General features: G+C 62.6%; 3 protein-coding genes across 5 annotated transcripts; all 3 read left to right on the top strand.

The window, feature by feature from the left end:
• Nucleotides 1-5,136: 5,136 nt before the first annotated feature.
• TBX10 (T-box transcription factor 10) lies at nucleotides 5,137-10,131 on the top strand. Its single transcript, XM_057506657.1, has 8 exons — nucleotides 5,137-5,278; nucleotides 5,573-5,867; nucleotides 5,949-6,050; nucleotides 6,364-6,535; nucleotides 7,407-7,562; nucleotides 7,869-7,936; nucleotides 8,154-8,248; nucleotides 8,669-10,131. Exons 1-8 carry the CDS (start codon nucleotides 5,137-5,139, stop codon nucleotides 8,941-8,943), a joined length of 1,305 nt encoding a protein of 434 aa, XP_057362640.1. The 3' UTR covers nucleotides 8,944-10,131.
• Nucleotides 10,132-10,242: 111 nt separating this feature from the next.
• NUDT8 (nudix hydrolase 8) lies at nucleotides 10,243-12,215 on the top strand. 2 transcript variants are annotated; one of them, XM_036927177.2, is made up of 4 exons: nucleotides 10,243-10,569; nucleotides 11,159-11,291; nucleotides 11,735-11,812; nucleotides 11,909-12,215. In XM_036927177.2, exons 1-4 carry the CDS (start codon nucleotides 10,376-10,378, stop codon nucleotides 12,134-12,136), a joined length of 633 nt encoding a protein of 210 aa, XP_036783072.2. In that variant the 5' UTR covers nucleotides 10,243-10,375; the 3' UTR covers nucleotides 12,137-12,215. The 2 variants fall into 2 exon arrangements, with proteins under 2 accessions (XP_036783072.2, XP_036783073.2); XM_036927178.2 differs by lacking the exon at nucleotides 11,735-11,812.
• A 226-nt stretch (nucleotides 12,216-12,441) lies between these two features.
• LOC118933172 (double C2-like domain-containing protein gamma) lies at nucleotides 12,442-17,713 on the top strand. 2 transcript variants are annotated; one of them, XM_057506783.1, is made up of 11 exons: nucleotides 12,442-14,105; nucleotides 14,200-14,376; nucleotides 14,743-14,822; nucleotides 14,898-14,969; nucleotides 15,162-15,271; nucleotides 15,355-15,490; nucleotides 15,616-15,666; nucleotides 16,695-16,852; nucleotides 16,956-17,037; nucleotides 17,223-17,319; nucleotides 17,395-17,713. In XM_057506783.1, exons 2-11 carry the CDS (start codon nucleotides 14,322-14,324, stop codon nucleotides 17,523-17,525), a joined length of 972 nt encoding a protein of 323 aa, XP_057362766.1. In that variant the 5' UTR covers nucleotides 12,442-14,105; nucleotides 14,200-14,321; the 3' UTR covers nucleotides 17,526-17,713. The 2 variants fall into 2 exon arrangements, with proteins under 2 accessions (XP_057362766.1, XP_057362767.1); XM_057506784.1 differs by having other exon boundaries at nucleotides 12,515-12,607; nucleotides 14,291-14,584.
• The last annotated feature ends 88 nt before the right edge of the window (nucleotides 17,714-17,801 follow it).

Here is a 17,801-nt window from a genome sequence, read left to right as displayed (position 1 = left end):
ATGGAACAGAGAGGTTAAGTGACTTGGCCAAGGTCACACAGCTAGGGAGGATTTGAGCCCAGGCTTTACTATCTGTGCCCATAACCATTATGCTACTTCCACAATGACAAACGCCTTTCTAAGGTGACTGGTGTCTCCACGTCTCAACATAGAGGCATTTGGCATATGAGCAGACACCCTGTCTCGTTAATTGAGGAATGAAGGAGTGAAGGGTGAGGCTGTGGGGGGCATCTCTTGGGCAGCCCCTGCTGGGCTTGCTCCCACTGGGGCAGAGGTTGGCCCTGGCAACTCTGGCCCGTGGCTCTCTTCCCAGGGCCAAGACTTCGAGCTGCTGCAGCCTGGTGCACCCACCTTCCAGATGCTCAGTGGTGAGGACATGCTCCCCTGGGGAGTCCTCTGTTCCCTGCACTCATCAACGAGGCCACCTACTACAACACGGGCATCACCTTCCTCCAGACTAAGAGGTGCACATTCTCTGTGCCCACCCTGCCCAAGCTGGCCCCGCCCCCACCCCGGACCCCTAACCCAGGCCACACCTGTCTGGCCTCAGCCCTCAGGTTCTGAGGCACAATCTCCAGCCTGGGGTCCCCCTTCCACCCTGCTATGTATCAGATGTTTTGCCACACTCCTGCACCTCCATGCCTCAGTCTCCCATTCTATAAAATAGAAGACGTCCAGGGGGTCCGCGGTTTGTGTCTTCCATCCCGCACGGCCCCTCTCCATGACCTCAGGGCCTGGGGCAGGTCTGGCCCAGGGTGGTCTTGAACATGCTCTGTGTCCTAGGGCCAGTGGTGGCTGTCTCTGGGCCCACACTTGTCTGTCGGTGCCCAGGGGAAGATCCTGTGGCGTGGGGGAAACTTGGAGAATGACTATCCTGGGGTCAGCAGAGGGGGTCCTGGAGGAGGCCACATCCCAGAGGGGGCCCCAACCAGCCTACACTCCCAGGGCCTGTGAGTCGGTCTGGAAGAAATGTACGAGCACGCGTGTGTGGGCGTCCCTGCATGTGCCAGCCTCAGATGCTCTATGTGCATGCGTCCATGTACACACATTTCCAAGAGCCTCGGTAACCTTGCATTCTGGGGAGACGCACGTGTGGCTGGGCGAACAGCCCAGATGTGCTTTCCGGGTGTGTAATGAGCCCAGTGTCCCCGGGGCTCAGGAGGAGTCAGGACTAGGGAGGAGGTGCAGCTTGGCAAGGCTCCCGCCACCCAGGACAGCCGCTTGGGTGCAGGGACACAGTCCTGACCCAGACACTCTGCAGCGTGTCCTTGCAGGGCCAAATTGAATGGGGTGGGGCGGGGCCTGGGCACGGCCTCACACTTTCCGCCCCCTCCTGAGCCTGGCAGGGCACAGTTCCCACCAGCGCCCATCCTCTGGTGGCGTCATCCCTGGCCCCTCCTCACCCCTGCCTGGCCCATCCATCTCCCCGCGGCCATGGCTGCCATGCCGCCTCCTGCTATTGAGCAGCAAGATGAGAAGGTGTGAAGGATGTAGGGACACCAGGGACGGGCTGGCAGGCAAGATGGATGAGGGGGCAGGAGGCCAGGAGGCGCCTCCGGCAGGAGGGCCAAGCCAGCAGGGGAGGACGCTGTGCAGGGAGACATGCCGTCTGCATGGTGTGTGTGTACGTGTGTGTGTAAGAGAGCATGTGAGTAATCAGGCACATGGGAGCTTGTGCACCTGTGCACGAGAGGTGGCAGGTCTTTGGGCCTTGAGTTAGTCTGTGTGACCCTTGGCCCTTGGCCTCTCCATGTCCCCTCTTAGGTATGCGTCTCTGCCAACCCCACATCCCCAGTGCCAGACGCTGGAGTAGGTGTTGGGGGGGAGCGTCCAACCAGCCTTGGGCACCCCAGTCAAGCATGCCCGGCCCAGCCTGGGGTGTTCTTGCCTAGGGCTAGCCTGGAATGCTTCCTCCTGGGGTGGGCTGACCTGGGGTCCAGCTGGATGACCCCACCCACCCCCGGGCCATATGGCAGGCGGAAGCGGCCAAACAGCCCCTCAACGGAAAGCAGAAGCCTTGGGGAATCCCAGCCCTCTCTGCCTTCCTAACCAGCGATGCTTGCGTCCCTGGATGCTCGGCCCTGGACCAGCAGGGGCAACCTGAAGAAGACGTGCGGTCAGGCTGGGCCGGACCGCCAAAGCTCCCCACAGGCCTTGACCTGTGGCGACCATGTAGACACCGTCAACCAGGGTGGGGACGGCTTACTTCTCCCCGGGCTGGGCCAGCCCACCCCAGGCAGAAGAGATGCTGCACTTAGTTCAGTTGGGGAAACTGAGGCAGGAGGCCTGCCAGGGACATGCCAGTGCTGCACAGCTCATTGGGTCGAGCCACCAGGACAACCCGGCTTCCTGCCACCCAGTCCAGGTGCCCCGCCTCTGCCCCCCTTGCTGAGGCTGCCTCCTTGCTCAGGCCGCCTGGATAATTCCACACCAGCAGCCCCAGGTCAGGGGTCTGGGGCCTGGTGAGAGGGCACCACGGCTGCCCTTCAGCCCTGCCCACCCTGCCACTGCTGCGGCCTCCCTGACCTCCCCAAAGCCCTGCCGACCACCAGCCCCTGCTCTAGATGGCCCCCGCCCTGCACACAAGCCCATTGATCAGGAATGGCTGAGGGGCTCCTGGCCGAGGACGGGAGGCTGCTGCACGGGGGACGGGAGGGGGAGAGGAGGCTGTGCAACGTCAGAGCCTCCCACCTGCCCTCCTCCCACACAGCACCATGTCTGGAGCTGGACAGGCCCAGCCAGTGGCCTTGCGCAGTCCAGTCTGAGGGGGGCTTGCAGAAGGAGCCCTGTGCGCCCATCTGCAGGAACCAGGATCCTGGTTTGGGTAGAGCCGAGACCTGGGCAATCAAGGAGGCAAGGACAGTCCTGCCAGGAGAAGGGGCTGAGTGAGCACCTGAGAGCTGAGCTGAGCTGCTGGTGGACCAGGAGACCGGGGCGGCTGACCACCCTCCTGGCAGGCAAGGGCCCTCGGGGGCAGCCGCGGCCTGGCCCCAGCTGAGCAGGGCTTCTGTGGGAGATGGACGTCGGGCCATCCCCATGGCAGGTACGGTGCAGGCAGCTGAGGCAGCCCCACGGGTGGGCTCAGGCTCCAGGGCAAGTGGGGTACAGCAGGGACTGGGCGTGGGGACCATGGAAACGCCACTGGACCTAGGCCTTGGGCAAGAGGGTGGGGCAGGGGCACCCCAGGCTGGGGCCTCAGATCCTGCCAGGGCAGGGCTGATGGACTCACAGCCCACAAGTGCCAGAATGGGGGTGCGGACAGGCAGGGGGACAGAGCCAGTTCTGAGAGGTGAGAGCCCTACCGGGTGTGGGTGGGTGGCCTTGGGCATGTCTCCCCGCTCTCTGGGCCTCACCCCTTGACTGCCAAGGTGGAGGGCTGGACAAGAAGCCTCTAAATTCCCCTCCAGACCTGACTCCCTACCTGTGGGAAATTGTCAACTGACTCCAAGAGGTGAGGGGCTGCTGGTTGTTAGAGGAAGCAGGCAGGGGGCAGGGGGCAGGGGGCAGGGGGCAGGGCCCTCCCTGGAATTCCTGAGACTGCTGAGGGCAGTACAGTGACTGGGATGGGCGGTGGGGGGCTTGTAGGAGACCTGGGAGCCAGAGAGCAGGCTGTGAAGCCCCCAGGCCCAGCAAATCCATGAACCTCTCCCCCGGGATCCCATTATCATGGACCCTGGGAGCTGGCTTCAGTCACCTGGATGACGGACCTGCCCCCAGCAGGGCAACCAAGTGACGGGCAGTCACCCATCTGTTGGCTGGGTCCATCCACCCTTCCTGCCCCTCAGGGGATGCAGACTGGATGTGGCCCATCCGTCTCAGAGACGCCCACTCACCCCCACACTGCAGAGGTCCCAGGGGCTTCAGCGGGGTGCTGCTTCTCACACGTGGCTCTCAGGCTTGCTAGGGATGGGGCCCCACATGCCCACTAGGTACCTACGATGTGCCAGCTCTGGCCAGGCACTGCCCACCTGTTAGCTCATCACAACGTTACCTGTTAGATATACCACGGCAGGAAACTCCCCCCACCCATCTGTCTGTCCGTCCATCCACCCAACACCGACGTTCCACCTCTGCCCAGGGAATCTGTGGTTTTACCAGGCCCTTGCTGCTAAAAACAAATAGTCTGTTTTTCAGTTTTTTTTATTTAAAAATTTTAATTGTGGTAAAATATACATAATGTAAAAGTCACCATTTTAACCATCGTTAAGTGTACAGCTCAGTGGGATCAAGTAGATGCACCTTGTTGTGCAACCATCCCCACCACCCATCTCCAGGACATTTGCAACTTGCAAAACTGAATCTCTGTCTCCATTAAACACTAAGGCCCCATCCCCTGTGCCCCCAGCCCTTGGCGCCCGCCATCCTACCTTCTGTCTATGACTTTGCTCTAGGGACCTCTTAGGAATAGAATGACGCAGGATCTGTCCTTTTGTGGCTGGCTTACTTCTCTGCGCATCATGTCCTCAAGGCCCATCCGTGTTGAGTGTGCGTCAGGAGCGTCAGGGTTTCCTCCTTTGTGTAGGCAGATCAGGTTCCGTTGTCTGGACGGACTGCTCGCCCGGTCCCCCGTCGGTGGACACGTGGGTTGCTTCCACCTTTTGGATATTGTGAGCAGCGCTGCTGTGAACACTGATGCACACACATCTGCTCTGCTCCCTGCTCACGAGTCTTTTGGGCATGTTCCTGGAAGTGGAATTGCTGGGCCACATGGTAATTCTATCTTTCACTTTCTGAGGACCCATCGTGCTGTTTTCCACAGCGGCCGCACCATCCTCCGTCCCCCCAGCAGTGCCCAAGCTGTCTCACTTGTCATTTCCTGCTTTGTGTTGTCATTGTTCTGTCTTGGGCAGTACCGTCCTCACAGGTGTAAAGCAGCATGTCACTGCGGTGAGGATCACTTTCTAATCTAAGGGCTAAGGGTGGCACAGCTTTTGGTCCAGGCATGTGCAAGACTGCAGACCCAAAGATGGGATCTTCGGGACAAAGTGAGGAGGCCAGAGCAGAAAGATGTTGGGACAGGTTCCTGGAGGCAGGATTTGGGCGTGTTCTCAAGGTCAGAGATGGGTTAGGAACCATCCGTGGTGATCTGGGGGTCGCCTCTCAGCTCCTTAATCAGTTCCGCGCAGTGCAGTCTCCATGGAGCTGAGACTGCCGGCCACTCCAGCCCCCATGGCCTCGCCCGTCCCAACACCCACAGCCGCTGCCATTTATGAAGGGCCCACTGTATGCCAGGCCCACATGTGTCCTCACAAATCCTCACGCTGGCCCTATGAGGCAGGTAAGAACCCCTTGTGGCAGATGTGGAAACTGAAGTTCTGGGAAGTGAGACAACTTACTCCAGGCCACTGGGCCACCTGATGGCTCCAAGATTCCCTGGGGAGCCTGATACTCTGTCTCTGGCCTCCAGGAGCTTTAAGTGATCGTCTACCTCATGAAGTGATGCTGAGTCAGAGGTACTGTGGGAACACAAGCCTGGCAGTCAGGGAGGGCTTCCTGGAGGAAGAGACACCTGGGTGCAGCCTGAAGGATGAGGGCTGACTGGGTGCTGTGGAGGTGAGTGAGGCGAGCTGAGACCTATACTTCCATCCTCTCTCCCCAGCCTTTCTCTCCGCTGGCCTTGGGGTCCTTGCACCCTCGGAGACCTACACCCTGCCCACAGCCAGCTCTAGCTGGGAGCCCCAGCCGGACTCCCTGTTCCCATCAGGCCCCTCCCCTGGCTCCACAGGGGCCCAAGCCGAGGCCAAGCGCACTGGGCAGGGACCCAAGAACCCATGTGTGTCCAACGTGACGGTTCAGCTGGAGATGAAGGCACTGTGGGAGGAATTCAACCAGCTGGGCACAGAGATGATTGTCACCAAGGCAGGCAGGTGTGCGCAGTGGGGGTGCATGTGGCAGGGGCGGGGCCGGGCTGGAGCAGCCCTCAGGCAGCTGAGCACACGGCCTCGCAGGAGGATGTTCCCCGCCTTCCAGGTGACGATCCTGGGCATGGACGCGCTGGCTGACTATGCGCTGCTGGTGGACTTCCTGCCTCTGGATGACAAGAGATACAGGTCTGGGAGCTGGCCGGGGAAGCAGAGGCAGGGAGGCCTGCCCTGGGGCGGCCGCAGGGAGCCTCATGGTACGGGGAGGGAACCCAGCTCAGCACAGCCGGTGGTCTGAAGAGAGCGGTGGGCTAGCCCAGAGCAGCAGGGGCAGCCACAGGCGCTCAGGGCTGGGTGGCGTTCCTGGAGCCTCCGAATCCCCGTGCAAGACAGGGATGGTGCGTGAGCAGTAATGGAGACAGAACGGGCCCAAGTGGGGGCAGCAGATGAGGTGCTGTGGGGTGCAGACAGGGCGCCCTTGCTACCTCGCTCTGCTCCCCAGGTACGCCTTCCACAGCTCCGCTTGGCTGGCGGCGGGCAAGGCCGACCCAGCCACTCCTGGCCGCGTGCACTTCCACCCTGACTCGCCAGCCAAGGGTGCACAGTGGATGCGCCAGATCGTGTCCTTCGACAAGCTCAAGCTGACCAACAACCTGCTGGATGACAACGGCCACGTGAGGCCTGGGCCACAGTGGGGAGGGCGTTGGGCCAGGGCAGGGGACGCCGGGGCCCAATTTTGATGAAGCCTGAAAGTGGGGCTGGCAGTGCCTCTGGTGCCCACTGGTCTTGGTGCCCGCTGCTGATGGCAAGGCTGGGGGCCCGGTTCAGCTGGCTGGGGGTTGGACAGCTGAGGCGACTGCTCAGGAAGTGGGCTGGGGGTGTGTTTACTGACACACACACCCCCACAGGCTGGGTGTTGTAGGTGCAGGGACACAGAATTGTTAACCCTTTGTCAAACGCACAAAGATCCTGCCCTCAGCAGGCTCACCACCTGGGGTTGGGGCAGTTGGTAAGCAAAGAATCCAGAAGACACTGTGTGCAGGGGCCCAGATGGTGATAAATGCCTTTCCCAGATGGTGAGAAAGGAACCCAGATGGGGCTGAGATGGAGGGGGCTGTTCTGCTCGGGGGGCTCAGGGAGCTGCTGAGACACGTGGGAGCGGAGTGAAGGAGGTGGAGGAGGAGCTTGCACAGGCACAAGAGCGAGGATGCAGGTGGAGGGAATAGCTAGTGCAAAGGCCCTGGTGGGGGAGGCGGCAGGAACTGCAGGAGGCCGAATGGGCGGGGGAGAGGCGGTCAGATGCCGGGGAGTCCCGAAGGTGAAGCGGGCAGCTGGGATGTGCGCGTGAGAGGCCGAGCAGCAAGGAGGCCCAGGCCGCAAGGGGCCTTTGGCGCAGAACCGCAGGCTCTCGGGTTCAGACCCTGCGCCACCGTTACGAGAAGGGGCGGCAGAGCCAGGGCCGCTGTCCCAGGAAGAAGGGCTCCAGGTCGGGGAGGCCTTGCTGCCAGTGCCGCCCCTGCACACCCCTTTCCACACTGCCCCCAGATCATTCTCAACTCCATGCACCGCTACCAGCCCCGATTCCATGTGGTCTTCGTGGACCCACGCAAGGACAGTGAGCGTTACGCCCAGGAGAACTTCAAGTCCTTCCTTTTTACTGAGACCCAGTTCACGGCCGTGACTGCGTATCAGAACCACCGGGTGGGTGGGGCCACAGCTTGTGAGGCAGCTGCCAGCCCATTTCACAGGGATGGAGACCGAGGCCTGAGGCCCTGAGTCCCCACGTGCACACGGAGCCCTGCCCTCCTCTGCTTCCCCGGGACTCTGTGGGCATCTACCCCGTTATTCCCCTGCTGTCCCAACCTCTGGCTTTGTGGGTGTGGGCTGAGGGGCCCGAGCCCCAGGGCCTCCTCATTCGGGGTCTGGAGAGGACAGGGTGGCTGAGCCTGGGGCCCCACAGTCCTCCCTGGCTCAGGGCTGGCCCATAACTGCACTTTCTCCTCGCAGATCACCCAGTTGAAAATCGCCAGCAACCCCTTTGCCAAAGGCTTTCGGGAGAGTGACCCAGACTCCTGGTACTGTCTGATCCTGACAGTAGTGCCCTGCTGCCCTGATCCGGTCCCTGTCCCCCATCCCCATGCATCTCCTAAGGCACAGCCCCTGACCCTTCTCTTGGAGTCAGGCCTACTGACTTGTCCTGGGGTCCCACTGCCTGACTTTCCATGGCCCTTGGCCCGGGATCTCCACCTTGACCCCTGCCCCCATTCCTCCTTGCCCCCCCACCCCGTTCAGCACTGTGTCTCCACGGCCCCTGCTCAGCGTCTCTGCCCGGAGTCACAGCAGCCTCGGCCCCTGCCAGCGAAAGGGCTCCACAGAGCAGGCGGAAGGTTAGCTCATGGGCCTACAGACACAGCAGGACCAGAGCCTGCAGGGTAGGAGCGAATCGAGGCCACAGGGCCTCCACGAGGGGCTTCGGCATGCCCACCAAGCCTACTGGGCGCCTGTGTGGACAGAGAAGGGGAGGCAGAGGTTTCTGAGGCAATTTGCAACCCAGGGCCGAGGGAGCAGAGCCTGAAGCTGGGGTGGAGGACGTCCAGTGGGCTTCCTGAAGGTGGTTCCCAAGCTGGGCCTTGGAGGACTGGGAAGGGTAGAGGGAGAAGGTGGGGAAGAAATTCCCGGCAGAGGGAAGAGCAAGATCAAAGGCTAGAAGTGGGCAGCGTGGGATGGGAGGGGCAGGGAAGGGGACAGGTGGGCTGAAGATGTGAGAGGGGCTGCGGAGTCCGCTCAGACCCCACGTCCTCCTTCAGACCCCAACAAAACTCAAGCCTCCACCTCCAGGACCCCTGCTCAGCTCCACCATCAGCTGCTGGCTCCTCCTGAGGCTCTGTTGGGCCGGACCACCTACCAGGGCCTGTATCCTGGAACCTCAAGTTCCCTTGGAATCCCAAGGGCCCGACCAACACCATACCCCCTTCCCAATATCCAGGCTGACAGGGATCAGGGGGACCTGCCCCTCCCAGCTAGGCTGGGGCTCCTGTCCCCCACAACCATATGCCTGAGGCATGTTCAGGACCCTCAGTGACTGCAGGGGCCCTGTGTAGAGTCCTCCTCTTACCCTGGACCCCACCCCCTCCAGCCTCACCTTTGCCGACGCCTCCCTCCCTTCACAAGGAGAGCAGGGCAGGTGGAAACCCAAAGAGGTAGGCTACCGGCCCAGAGTCACAGCAAGGCTGGGACAGTGCCAGGCTTGGAACCAGGCCCCCTAATAACCCACAGCGTGCCCCCTTCTGCCTTGGGGATGACCCCTCCACATCCTGCTTTCTCTCTCCCTTCCCCTCAACATTAAAACATTTGGTGGTCAGAGCACTTCTGTCCTTGGGGATTGGGTGGAGGGTCTCAGAACACCCAGACCCCTAAGTCTGGGCTGCAAACATCCCAAAGTTCTGCCCAGTACTGTTGGTATTCTTGAGAGCACAGCATGCTGGGAACGGTGGTGACGAGCCTTGGGCAGGGCTGTGTGGGAGGCTGGGGTTCCTGCCCCCCGCCTTGTGTCCAGTTGAGGGCTGAAACTGCATCTGAAAGGCGCCTGCTCAAAGCAAAGCACGGCGACAACATGCCATTCCGTGTTGAGGCTCTGTGTGCAAGGCTGGGGTCCTCCAGTCCTTCACGGGCCAGGGTCTGGCGGAGGGGTGCAGCACCACCATAGACAGTGACCACACGGGACAGGTGGGGGGGAAGGGTCTGCGAATGCCATCAGTACTCAAGCAGGAGAGCTTCTAGAGAAAGTGACACTTAAACCAACACCTGAAGGAGTAGAAATCGCGGGGAAGGGGGACGGGAGGAGGGAGACCAGCTCCCGGAAAAGGGAAATGCAGGACAATAGCCGGGGTGTTCCCTGGAGCGAAATCAGGAGAGGGCCCGGAGGAAGGGCGGGACTAGGCCCTCCTCCCGGGACCGTGGTCGCCCGCCTCCCGGAGGGGCGCCCAGTGGATCCCTAAATGCCGACTCCGAAGGTCCGACACACGCTAGCGCGGAAGGACAAGAGGCCTGGTGGGGCCTCAACAGCCAGACACCCTGACCCCCGTGGTCAGAAGGGCCGAGTCCAGGCTCCGGGTCGTGCGCCACGGGAGCCCCACCGGGCGCTCGGGGACAACCGCCGGCCTCTCACACTCGCTCGGCCCGGCCCGGCTCCGTCCTCCCTGCCGGAAGCTCGGCGCATCCGACCACGCCTCTTCCTTCCCTGCGCACCACCGCTTCACGAGGAGCCCCGCCCCCACGTAATGCCCCGCCCCCAAGCCCCCCCCAGAGGCCAAGCCCCGCTCACACGGGCGCCGCGGTCACGGCCTCGGAGCCGGGCGGGCTGGGCGCCGCGCTCGGGACCGCTCCCTCCCGCGAGCCCGCCCGGCTGCCCTGGAGGTCCGCGAGGGCGAGCGCTGGCCCGCCCCTTCCCTCGCGCTGCCCGGCGCCCTCAGTGTCCCCAGCGCCCTCGGTGACCCCGCCGCGCCTGGCCGGACATGCTGCCCGACTGCCTGTCCGCGGAGGGCGAGCGGCGCTGCCGGCGGCTGCTGGCGGGAGCCACGGCCCGGCTCCGCATGCGGCCCGCTGCGGCCGCGGTTCTGGTGCCTCTGTGCTCGGTGCGCGGGGTCCCGGCGCTGCTCTACACGCTGCGGTCCAGCCGCCTGGTCGGGAGGCACAAGGGTGAAGTCAGGTACACCGGCCGGAAACTCCGGTCCCTCTAGGAGGCCGCCGAGCCCCGGACACCACGGGGAATGGCCAGGGCGCCTAGCCCGCCGAGCGTCGTCTCCGCCTCTAGAATGGGTCTGGGGAGAGCCCGCTGGCCACGGTCTGCGGCGGGGACTCAGCGGCCCGCGTTCGAAGCGCCTTCCGTACCACCTCGGGCCGGGACACCTGTCTGACCTGTGTCCCCGTCTCTAAAAAAGGCAGGACCCCGCCCCCTGCAGGCCGCTGTGGGGAGATTCGGGTCCCCGAGCAGAGAAAGCCCGGGGGCGGGGCTGCCTGGCTTCCCGCCCTTGCCCCGCCCCCGACAGGAATTGGGCACACCCGAGGGTCAATGTCAGCGCCGCTAGGGTCACCATTGGCAGAATGTGCGTGTCTGAGCCCCAGGGCTTCTCTCCCTTATCCCCATCGTTCAGGGAGGTAAACTGAGCCTGGAGAGGTCATGTGACCGGCCCAAGGCCCAAGTTCACTGCCAACTAGGGACACCTCTGCCACAGTTGCCATCCCCACTCCTCCATGGCCCCAACAGATCAAGGACCAGTCTCCCTGTGCCTGTGCAGTTTTCCAGGTGGTAAATGTGACCCAGCTGACCAGGATGTGGTGCACACGGCCCTGAGGGAGACCCGTGAGGAGCTGGGCCTTGCTGTGCCTGAGGAGCATGTGTGGGGTGTCCTGCGGCCTGTGCAGGATCAGGTAAGCCTGGCCCTTACCGCAAGGAACAGAGATTGTTGGCCATGGACTGTGTCAGGCATAGAGTGCAGGGGAGCACCAGACACCGGCCTGGCAGTGAGTGGTGGTCCATCCCCACCCAACCCCTCTCTCATGGGGTATACTGAGCCTCAGGTCCTGGGGTGGGGGTGGCCCCGGGGTGAACCAGCTCTGCTCAGCTTGGTGCACAAGGGTTGAGGAAGGCCTCACAGGGTAGGCGGGAATTAAACGGGCAGTTTTAGGGTAAGGAAAAGTTGTTCTAAGTGGAGGAAACAGTAACAGCCCAGAGACCTGAATGGGTCTAGTGCTTTGAGGGAGGCCTGAGTCAGTCACATGGCTGGAGTGAGCCCAAGGTAGGGGGGGCTCCACAGACCCAAGGCCCCATGAGGCTATGCCTCCCCTGATTGCCTGCCCTCCTCCTGCCCCAGCGAAAGGCCACTGTGGTGCCGGTGCTTGCTGGCGTGGGCCCGTTGGATCCCCAGAGCCTGAGGCCCAGCCCTGAGGAGGTGAGTGGGGGTGCTAGGGGCCAGGCTGTGCCACTAGAGAAGGCTGCAGTGGCAAGCTCTGTCCACCCTCACTTTCTCACTGCCTCCCGCCCATAGGTGGATGAGGTGTTCGCACTGCCGCTGGCCCACCTGCTGCAGGCACAGAACCAAGGCTATACCCACTTCTGCCAGGGTGGCCACTTCTGCTACACTCTGCCTGTCTTCCTGCATGGGCCACACCGTGTCTGGGGGCTCACAGCTATCATCACCGAGTTCACCCTGCAGCTGCTGGCACCTGGCACCTATCAGCCCCACCTGGCCAGCCCTGGATTGCCCAGGGGCTGAAAGCCTATCTCTAAGCAGCCCTTGCCTTTGTTATGCCAGCCAGCTCCACTTCAGGACTGAATAAAGAGCCTTTACCAACTTTGTGGCAATGGCATCTTCCCCACTAGGGCCCTGACCTCGGATAGACCCCCATGGGACAGCTGGCTTCCTGACTGGGGCATCTCTGTCAGTCATGCATCGTGCTGGTGCCACAGCAGCGGGCACTTACTGTGTGCAGGAACTTGATGTCATTTCTGTCATCACACAACAGCCCTGTTGGGTAGGGCCAGCGCTGGCCCTGGCTGGTGAGATGGGCTCAGGGAGGAGACACCCTGCCCACGGTCATCCCAAGCTGGGATTTAATCCAGGCCCTGACTCTGGACTTCAGACTCTAACCACTGCACTGTGTGAGTCCCAGTCTCCTCCTCCGTGCCTGGCTGTGCGGGCTGCAAGGATCTGGAGAGGAGCCCTGCACATTCCTGCCAATCTCCGGTATACTGAGCTCCCGCCATGCACCAGGTGCTGGGCTGGAGCCGCAAATGCGGACCAGCCAGATGCTGCCCTGCCCTTAGGAGGGGTGGGGGGCTCAGTTGGGGAAAACCTTAGACCAGGTCACACAGATAATCCTGTGATTGCACACTACTTAATCACAGGTAATCATGGAATTATCTAGCAATTACGTAGACCAGGGTTCTGTGAGAGAGTTGGGATGGGTATTTCAGCCTTGACATGGTGGCCTGGGCAGTATTATTAGCTAGGACAAGTGAGAAAATGCCACGCACTAGCCGACTGCTGAAAGAGGAATGGTGATTATAAAGTCCAGAGAAGCACCAGCAGGTATGGCTGGATCCAGGGGCTCTTTGTGTTTCTGTGCTTTCCACTCTGTTGGCCTCACTCTCAGGGTGTTCTCTGCTCTCAGGGGTGAGTGGTGAGGAGAGGACAACAGCTCTAGGATGTTACGGCACCAGCGTTCCATCTTCAGAGAGCATAGCTTCTCTTTGTCAGCCAGTCTAACCCAGAATTGTTCTTTATTGAACCTGTCATGTGGCCTGCTGGATTGGAATTCACTGACTGGGAGGATCTGGGGCACAGGCCTGGGGAGGAGCATGAAACTCCCAGAGAACAGGGAAGGGGTGGCCCACAAAGGACTACTGCAGGGAGAGAGAAAGGAAGACTGAGCAGGTGAAAACCAGGCAGATTTCCCCACAGAGAGGGACCCTGGAACCAAGGTAGGAACAGGCCAGGCCAGAGGGCTGGGGAGGAAGTCTGAGCAGGAGGAGCAGCACATGCACAGATCTTCAGATGCTCAAAGAAGCCAAGAAAAGCAGTGTGGCGATGGGGGGCAGGGGCCCCACCACTGCCGGAGCCTCTGACGGGGTAGGACTTTCTAAGCTGGGAGGGGGCAGAGGTGTTAAGAGTGATCTGAGTCATATTTTAAGAAGCTTGGGCTGCAAGGGGACCCGATTGCAGACGCCGTCCTCCCCAGGTGTCCCCCTCGCCCCGGGGTGCCCCCCTCCTCCCTGGCGCTCCTCCCCTCCCCACAGGGCTCTCCCATCTTGCCTTCGTCTCCACCCCTCCCGGAGCACCCGTGCTCTTCCCCTGCCTACCACCTCCCTACCTGTTCCTGCCCTCGGCACCCCCTCCTGTCTCACCTAGTCCTTGCTCCCCACACCCCTCGCATTGCCCCTCACACCCCTGCGTCACCTCTGGCCCTCCAGCCTCCTCACAGGGGAGCAGGGCCGCGTGATAGTGGTAAAAATAACTCTCTGACAATGTGTGAATGGAGGGCTGAGGGAGGAGGAGGGAGGCTGAGCCCCCACTCTAGGGAAGGACACCCTTGGGGTTCAGGATGGGAAGGTGCCGCCCTAGGAGCCCCGCCCCTTCCTCCCCCCCCTTGAGTTCAGCCCCCTCGAGGCCACAGTCTTGCTGTCAGCATCTCCTCTCAGGCACACACCCAGCTAGCCAGACCAGGCGGAGGAGCTCTCTAGAGGTGAGTAGCCAAGCAGCCTGACTGCGGGCATGCTGGGTGCCTTCCGGGCTGGAGCCCTTACCCTACCTGCCTTGACCCTGTGCTCTGTCCTCAGGTCCCGGCTGCTGCCCAAGAATCCCCTTGGCACCCTCAGTGATGCCTCTTTGCGCTTTCTCCTTGGCTCAGTGTATCCCCCTCATCTGCAGCCCACAGGGGCTTCTCTGAGTCCAGGCCTTCATGTCTGAGCCATATGGCGGGCACGGCGGCAGAGAGCCGGGGGCGGCCGCAGCGGGTGAGCATGCAGGAGCACATGGCCATAGACGTGAGCCCGGGCCCAATCCGGCCCATCCACCTCATTTCCAACTACTTCCCGCACTTCTACCCCTTCGCTGAGCCCACCCTGCGCACCCCAGACCCGCCCCATGCAGTGACCTCCGCTATCTGCACTGCGCCCCAGCTGCAGCCCAACCCAGAGCCCGAGGGCGACTCAGATGACAGCAGTGAGTGGGGGGGGTGCGAGGGAGACCGCCTGGGCCCAGCCCAGCCAGGCTAGGGTCTGGGGTGTCCCAGGCCTTTGACCTGGGAGGGGCAGGGCAGGAGGCATGGTGCCATGGGAGGGTTGAGGTCAGGACTGACCCTGCCTGCTGCCTGCCCTTAGCTGCCCTGGGCATCCTCGAGTTCACACTTCTTTTTGATGCGGACAACAGTACCCTGCACTGCACGGCTCACTGTGCTAAGGTGAGGATGGGGGTGGGGGTCGCAGGGCCGCGGGCCTGGGCGCCAGGCCTGCCCTCATCCACCGTCTCTTCCCAGGGCCTCAAGCCACCAGCCTCAGGCTCTGTGGACACCTATGTCAAAGCCAATCTGCTGCCAGGGGCCAGCAAGGTAAGGGGGAGACCCAGGCCCCTCGGCCACACACCCCACCTGAAGCCCCCACCATACTCCTCCGCCCAAAGCCTGGACTTCAGCCATGGAGATCCCCAGCGCTGGGATGTGCAGCTGGGGCCCTGGCAGGGAGGTGGGTCAGGGTGGGCCCTGGAGCCCAGGAGGCCCTGGCCCACCCTGCCTCGCCCTCAGGCCAGCCAGCTGCGGACACGCACGGTTCGGGGCTCAAGGAGGCCTGTCTGGGAGGAGACACTCACCTATCATGGCTTCACTCACCAGGATGCCGGGCGCAAGACCCTGCGGTGAGTCTGGGCCTGGGCCACGGAGGGGCAGGGCCGGGGCGTGGGGGGCCTGCCTGGCTGGGTCTGACCCGGACGGCCATCAGGCTGTGCGTGTGTGAGGACCCACGGCTGCGGCGACGGCGGCGGGCGCCCCCCCTGGGGGAGCTGCGAGTGCCCCTGAGGAAGCTGGTTCCCAACCGGGCCAGAAGCTTCGATGTGTGTCTGGAGAAGCGGAGGCTGGTGAGTGGGGCACAGGGTGAGCTTTGGGGGCCAGCTCCTCATGACAGGCGAGCTGGAAAGGGGAGGAGCTGGGAGGGGGACCTGGGTGGTGTCTAGCAAGGTGACCAGGCACTCTGCTCTTTCAGACCAAGAGGCCCAACAGCGTGGACACAGCCCGTGGCATGTCCCTGTATGAGGTGGGTAGGACGGTGGGACCAAGCAGGGGTGAGGGGGCAAGCCCGGGCAGCCCAGGCTGAAGTGCGTCAGCCAGGGACCAAGGTGGGCTGGGGAGCACGTGGGGTGTGGAGGGTTGCCAGGAGTGGTCCTGGCCCGGGAGGGCTTGGAGAAACTGAGTCCATCTCTCTCCTTGTCCCCATGAGTGCTCATAGCCCCGAGGAACAGCCGGACGCAGTGGCTGGGCAGGGAGAGCCCAGAGGAGCTGGGGCGCTGGGACAGGCAAAGCCCTCGGTGGGCAGGGAAGCTGGCTGGCTTGAGGCAGAGGCTGAAACTGGTGGAATTTGTCTATAGCCTGAGCTGTCCCAAGCAGGCCACGGTCCAGGAGAGAAAGGATGGGGCTGGGGCTCCCTGGCTAGTCAGCCCCGGGGGCAGTGTGGGTGCTGCTCTTGGGGCTGGCAGCCCTAGACAGGGCCTTGTCAGGAGGGGGAGAAGGGGCGCGCAGGGGCTCGCGCAGGGCCCAGCAGGGCAGGCCACCCCAGCTCCTCCTGGACGGAAGGGCCAGGGGCTGCCGCACTGCCACCTAGTGGAGCCGCACGTTGCTGTGGCTGCCGATTAGCCCAGGCCAGGCCCACGAAGGAGGGAGGCACCTCTGGGCTGAGTGTGGCAAAGGACATCCAGAATCCGGTCCCCTGGGCAGTAGCTGGAGACCTGTGTGTTCTGGGGTCGAGAACAGCTTCCCCCTGACACGGGGCTTAGCCTGCAGGAGGGCGGTCATGGCCACTCAGGACGCTCTTGGCATGACTGTGACACTCAGACATACCAGTTCCCTTCCCTCCATGACAGAGATGCACTAACGGGTCAGTCACATGGCCTGAGTCAGGCCCTGGAGGGTAGATGTCCTGTAAGGTCCCTTCCAGAGCACTAGGCCAGTGACTGTTTCTGGAAATGGAGCCGTGACAAGTCATCGGTTCTCACAGCCGGCCAACACGGACGGGTAGGTGGGTAGGCTCTGGGCTGCACGGGCGTTGAGCCCAGGCTGCCCTTGCAGGAGGAGCTGGAAGCGGAGGCGGCTGGGGAGGAACGCGGGCGCATCCTGCTGTCACTGTGCTACAGCTCTCAGCGGGGTGGCTTGTTGGTTGGGGTGCTGCGCTGCGCCCACCTTGCCCCCATGGACACCAATGGCTACTCGGACCCCTTTGTCCGCCTGTGAGTATGAACAGGGGTGGACAAGTGGGCAGTGGGAGTTCCTCAGAGCCTGTCTGGGGCTTACCTCTCCAGGGCCATACCTAACCTGCCCCATCCTCCCCAGTTTCCTGCATCCGAATGTGGGGAAGAAATCTAAGTACAAGACCAGTGTTCGGAAGAAGACCCTGAACCCCGAGTTCAATGAGGTAGGCCAGGGCCAGGCAGAGGCAGCCCTGGCTGCTCTGGGGTAGGGGACATCAGTGTCCTGCCTCGGTCAGCAAGCACAGGGCCTGGTAAACTGGAGCCACTCACCTGCCTGAGCCTAGGCTGTTCCTGAAGCTGGGACGTACTAAGACCAGCCCTTCCCGGCCTTTCTGCCCTCTTCCTGCAGGAATTCTTCTACGCAGGCCCAAGGGATGAGTTGGCCCAGAAGACGCTGCTGGTGTCTGTATGGGACTATGACCTGGGCACAGCTGACGACTTCATTGGTGAGTGGGAATGCAAGGGCGCTAGGGGGGGCCCAATGTGCTCCCATACAGTTCCTGATCCATTCCCCAACCCAGGTGGGGTGCAGCTGAGTAGCCGGGCCGGTGGGGAGCGCCAGCGGCACTGGCATGAGTGCCTGGGCCGCAGTGACTGCCGGCTGGAGCTGTGGCACCCGCTGGACGGCGTGCCCCTCCAGCTCAGCGACTAGCAGGGGCGCCCGGCCTGGTCCTGCTCATTGCCCCTCCCCCACACTGGCCCTAGAAGCCCCCACGGGGCTGGGAGGACCTGGGGCTGCCTTCCCCACCTCTCTAGTCAGACTGTTCCCTCCTTTTCCCCCTTTCAATTCCCCTCACTGCCAAGTCATGAAGGAAGAATAAACCTCTCCTCCAAACCAGAGCAGACAGAGGCTGTTCTTTCCCTGGGCAGACTGGGCCCTGTTTTCTGTGCTCCCACCCTCCAGAGGCGTGCACGGGGCCAGGCTCAG

The sequence above is a fragment of the Manis pentadactyla genome, chromosome 9 (genome assembly GCF_030020395.1).
Source record: "Manis pentadactyla isolate mManPen7 chromosome 9, mManPen7.hap1, whole genome shotgun sequence".
NCBI classification, from domain to species: Eukaryota; Metazoa; Chordata; class Mammalia; order Pholidota; family Manidae; genus Manis; species Manis pentadactyla.
Note: the sequence above shows the minus strand (reverse complement) of the source record. Positions and strands in the feature narration are given on the sequence as shown.

Excerpts from the sequence above, each read along its gene's own strand:
- TBX10 (XM_057506657.1), top strand. The coding sequence starts at position 5,137 with ATGGAGCTGAGACTGCCGGCCACTCCAGCCCCCATGGCCTCGCCCGTC. Across the intron at positions 6,051-6,363 it reads CTGGATGACAAGAGATACAG|GTACGCCTTCCACAGCTCCG; the intron begins GTCTGGGAGCTG and ends TCTGCTCCCCAG. Across the intron at positions 7,563-7,868 it reads CTGCGTATCAGAACCACCGG|ATCACCCAGTTGAAAATCGC; the intron begins GTGGGTGGGGCC and ends TTCTCCTCGCAG.
- NUDT8 (XM_036927177.2), top strand. The coding sequence starts at position 10,376 with ATGCTGCCCGACTGCCTGTCCGCGGAGGGCGAGCGGCGCTGCCGGCGG. Across the intron at positions 10,570-11,158 it reads AGGCACAAGGGTGAAGTCAG|TTTTCCAGGTGGTAAATGTG; the intron begins GTACACCGGCCG and ends GTGCCTGTGCAG. Across the intron at positions 11,813-11,908 it reads TGAGGCCCAGCCCTGAGGAG|GTGGATGAGGTGTTCGCACT; the intron begins GTGAGTGGGGGT and ends TCCCGCCCATAG.
- LOC118933172 (XM_057506784.1), top strand. The coding sequence starts at position 14,335 with ATGGCGGGCACGGCGGCAGAGAGCCGGGGGCGGCCGCAGCGGGTGAGC. Across the intron at positions 14,823-14,897 it reads GCACGGCTCACTGTGCTAAG|GGCCTCAAGCCACCAGCCTC; the intron begins GTGAGGATGGGG and ends GTCTCTTCCCAG. Across the intron at positions 14,970-15,161 it reads TGCTGCCAGGGGCCAGCAAG|GCCAGCCAGCTGCGGACACG; the intron begins GTAAGGGGGAGA and ends CCTCGCCCTCAG.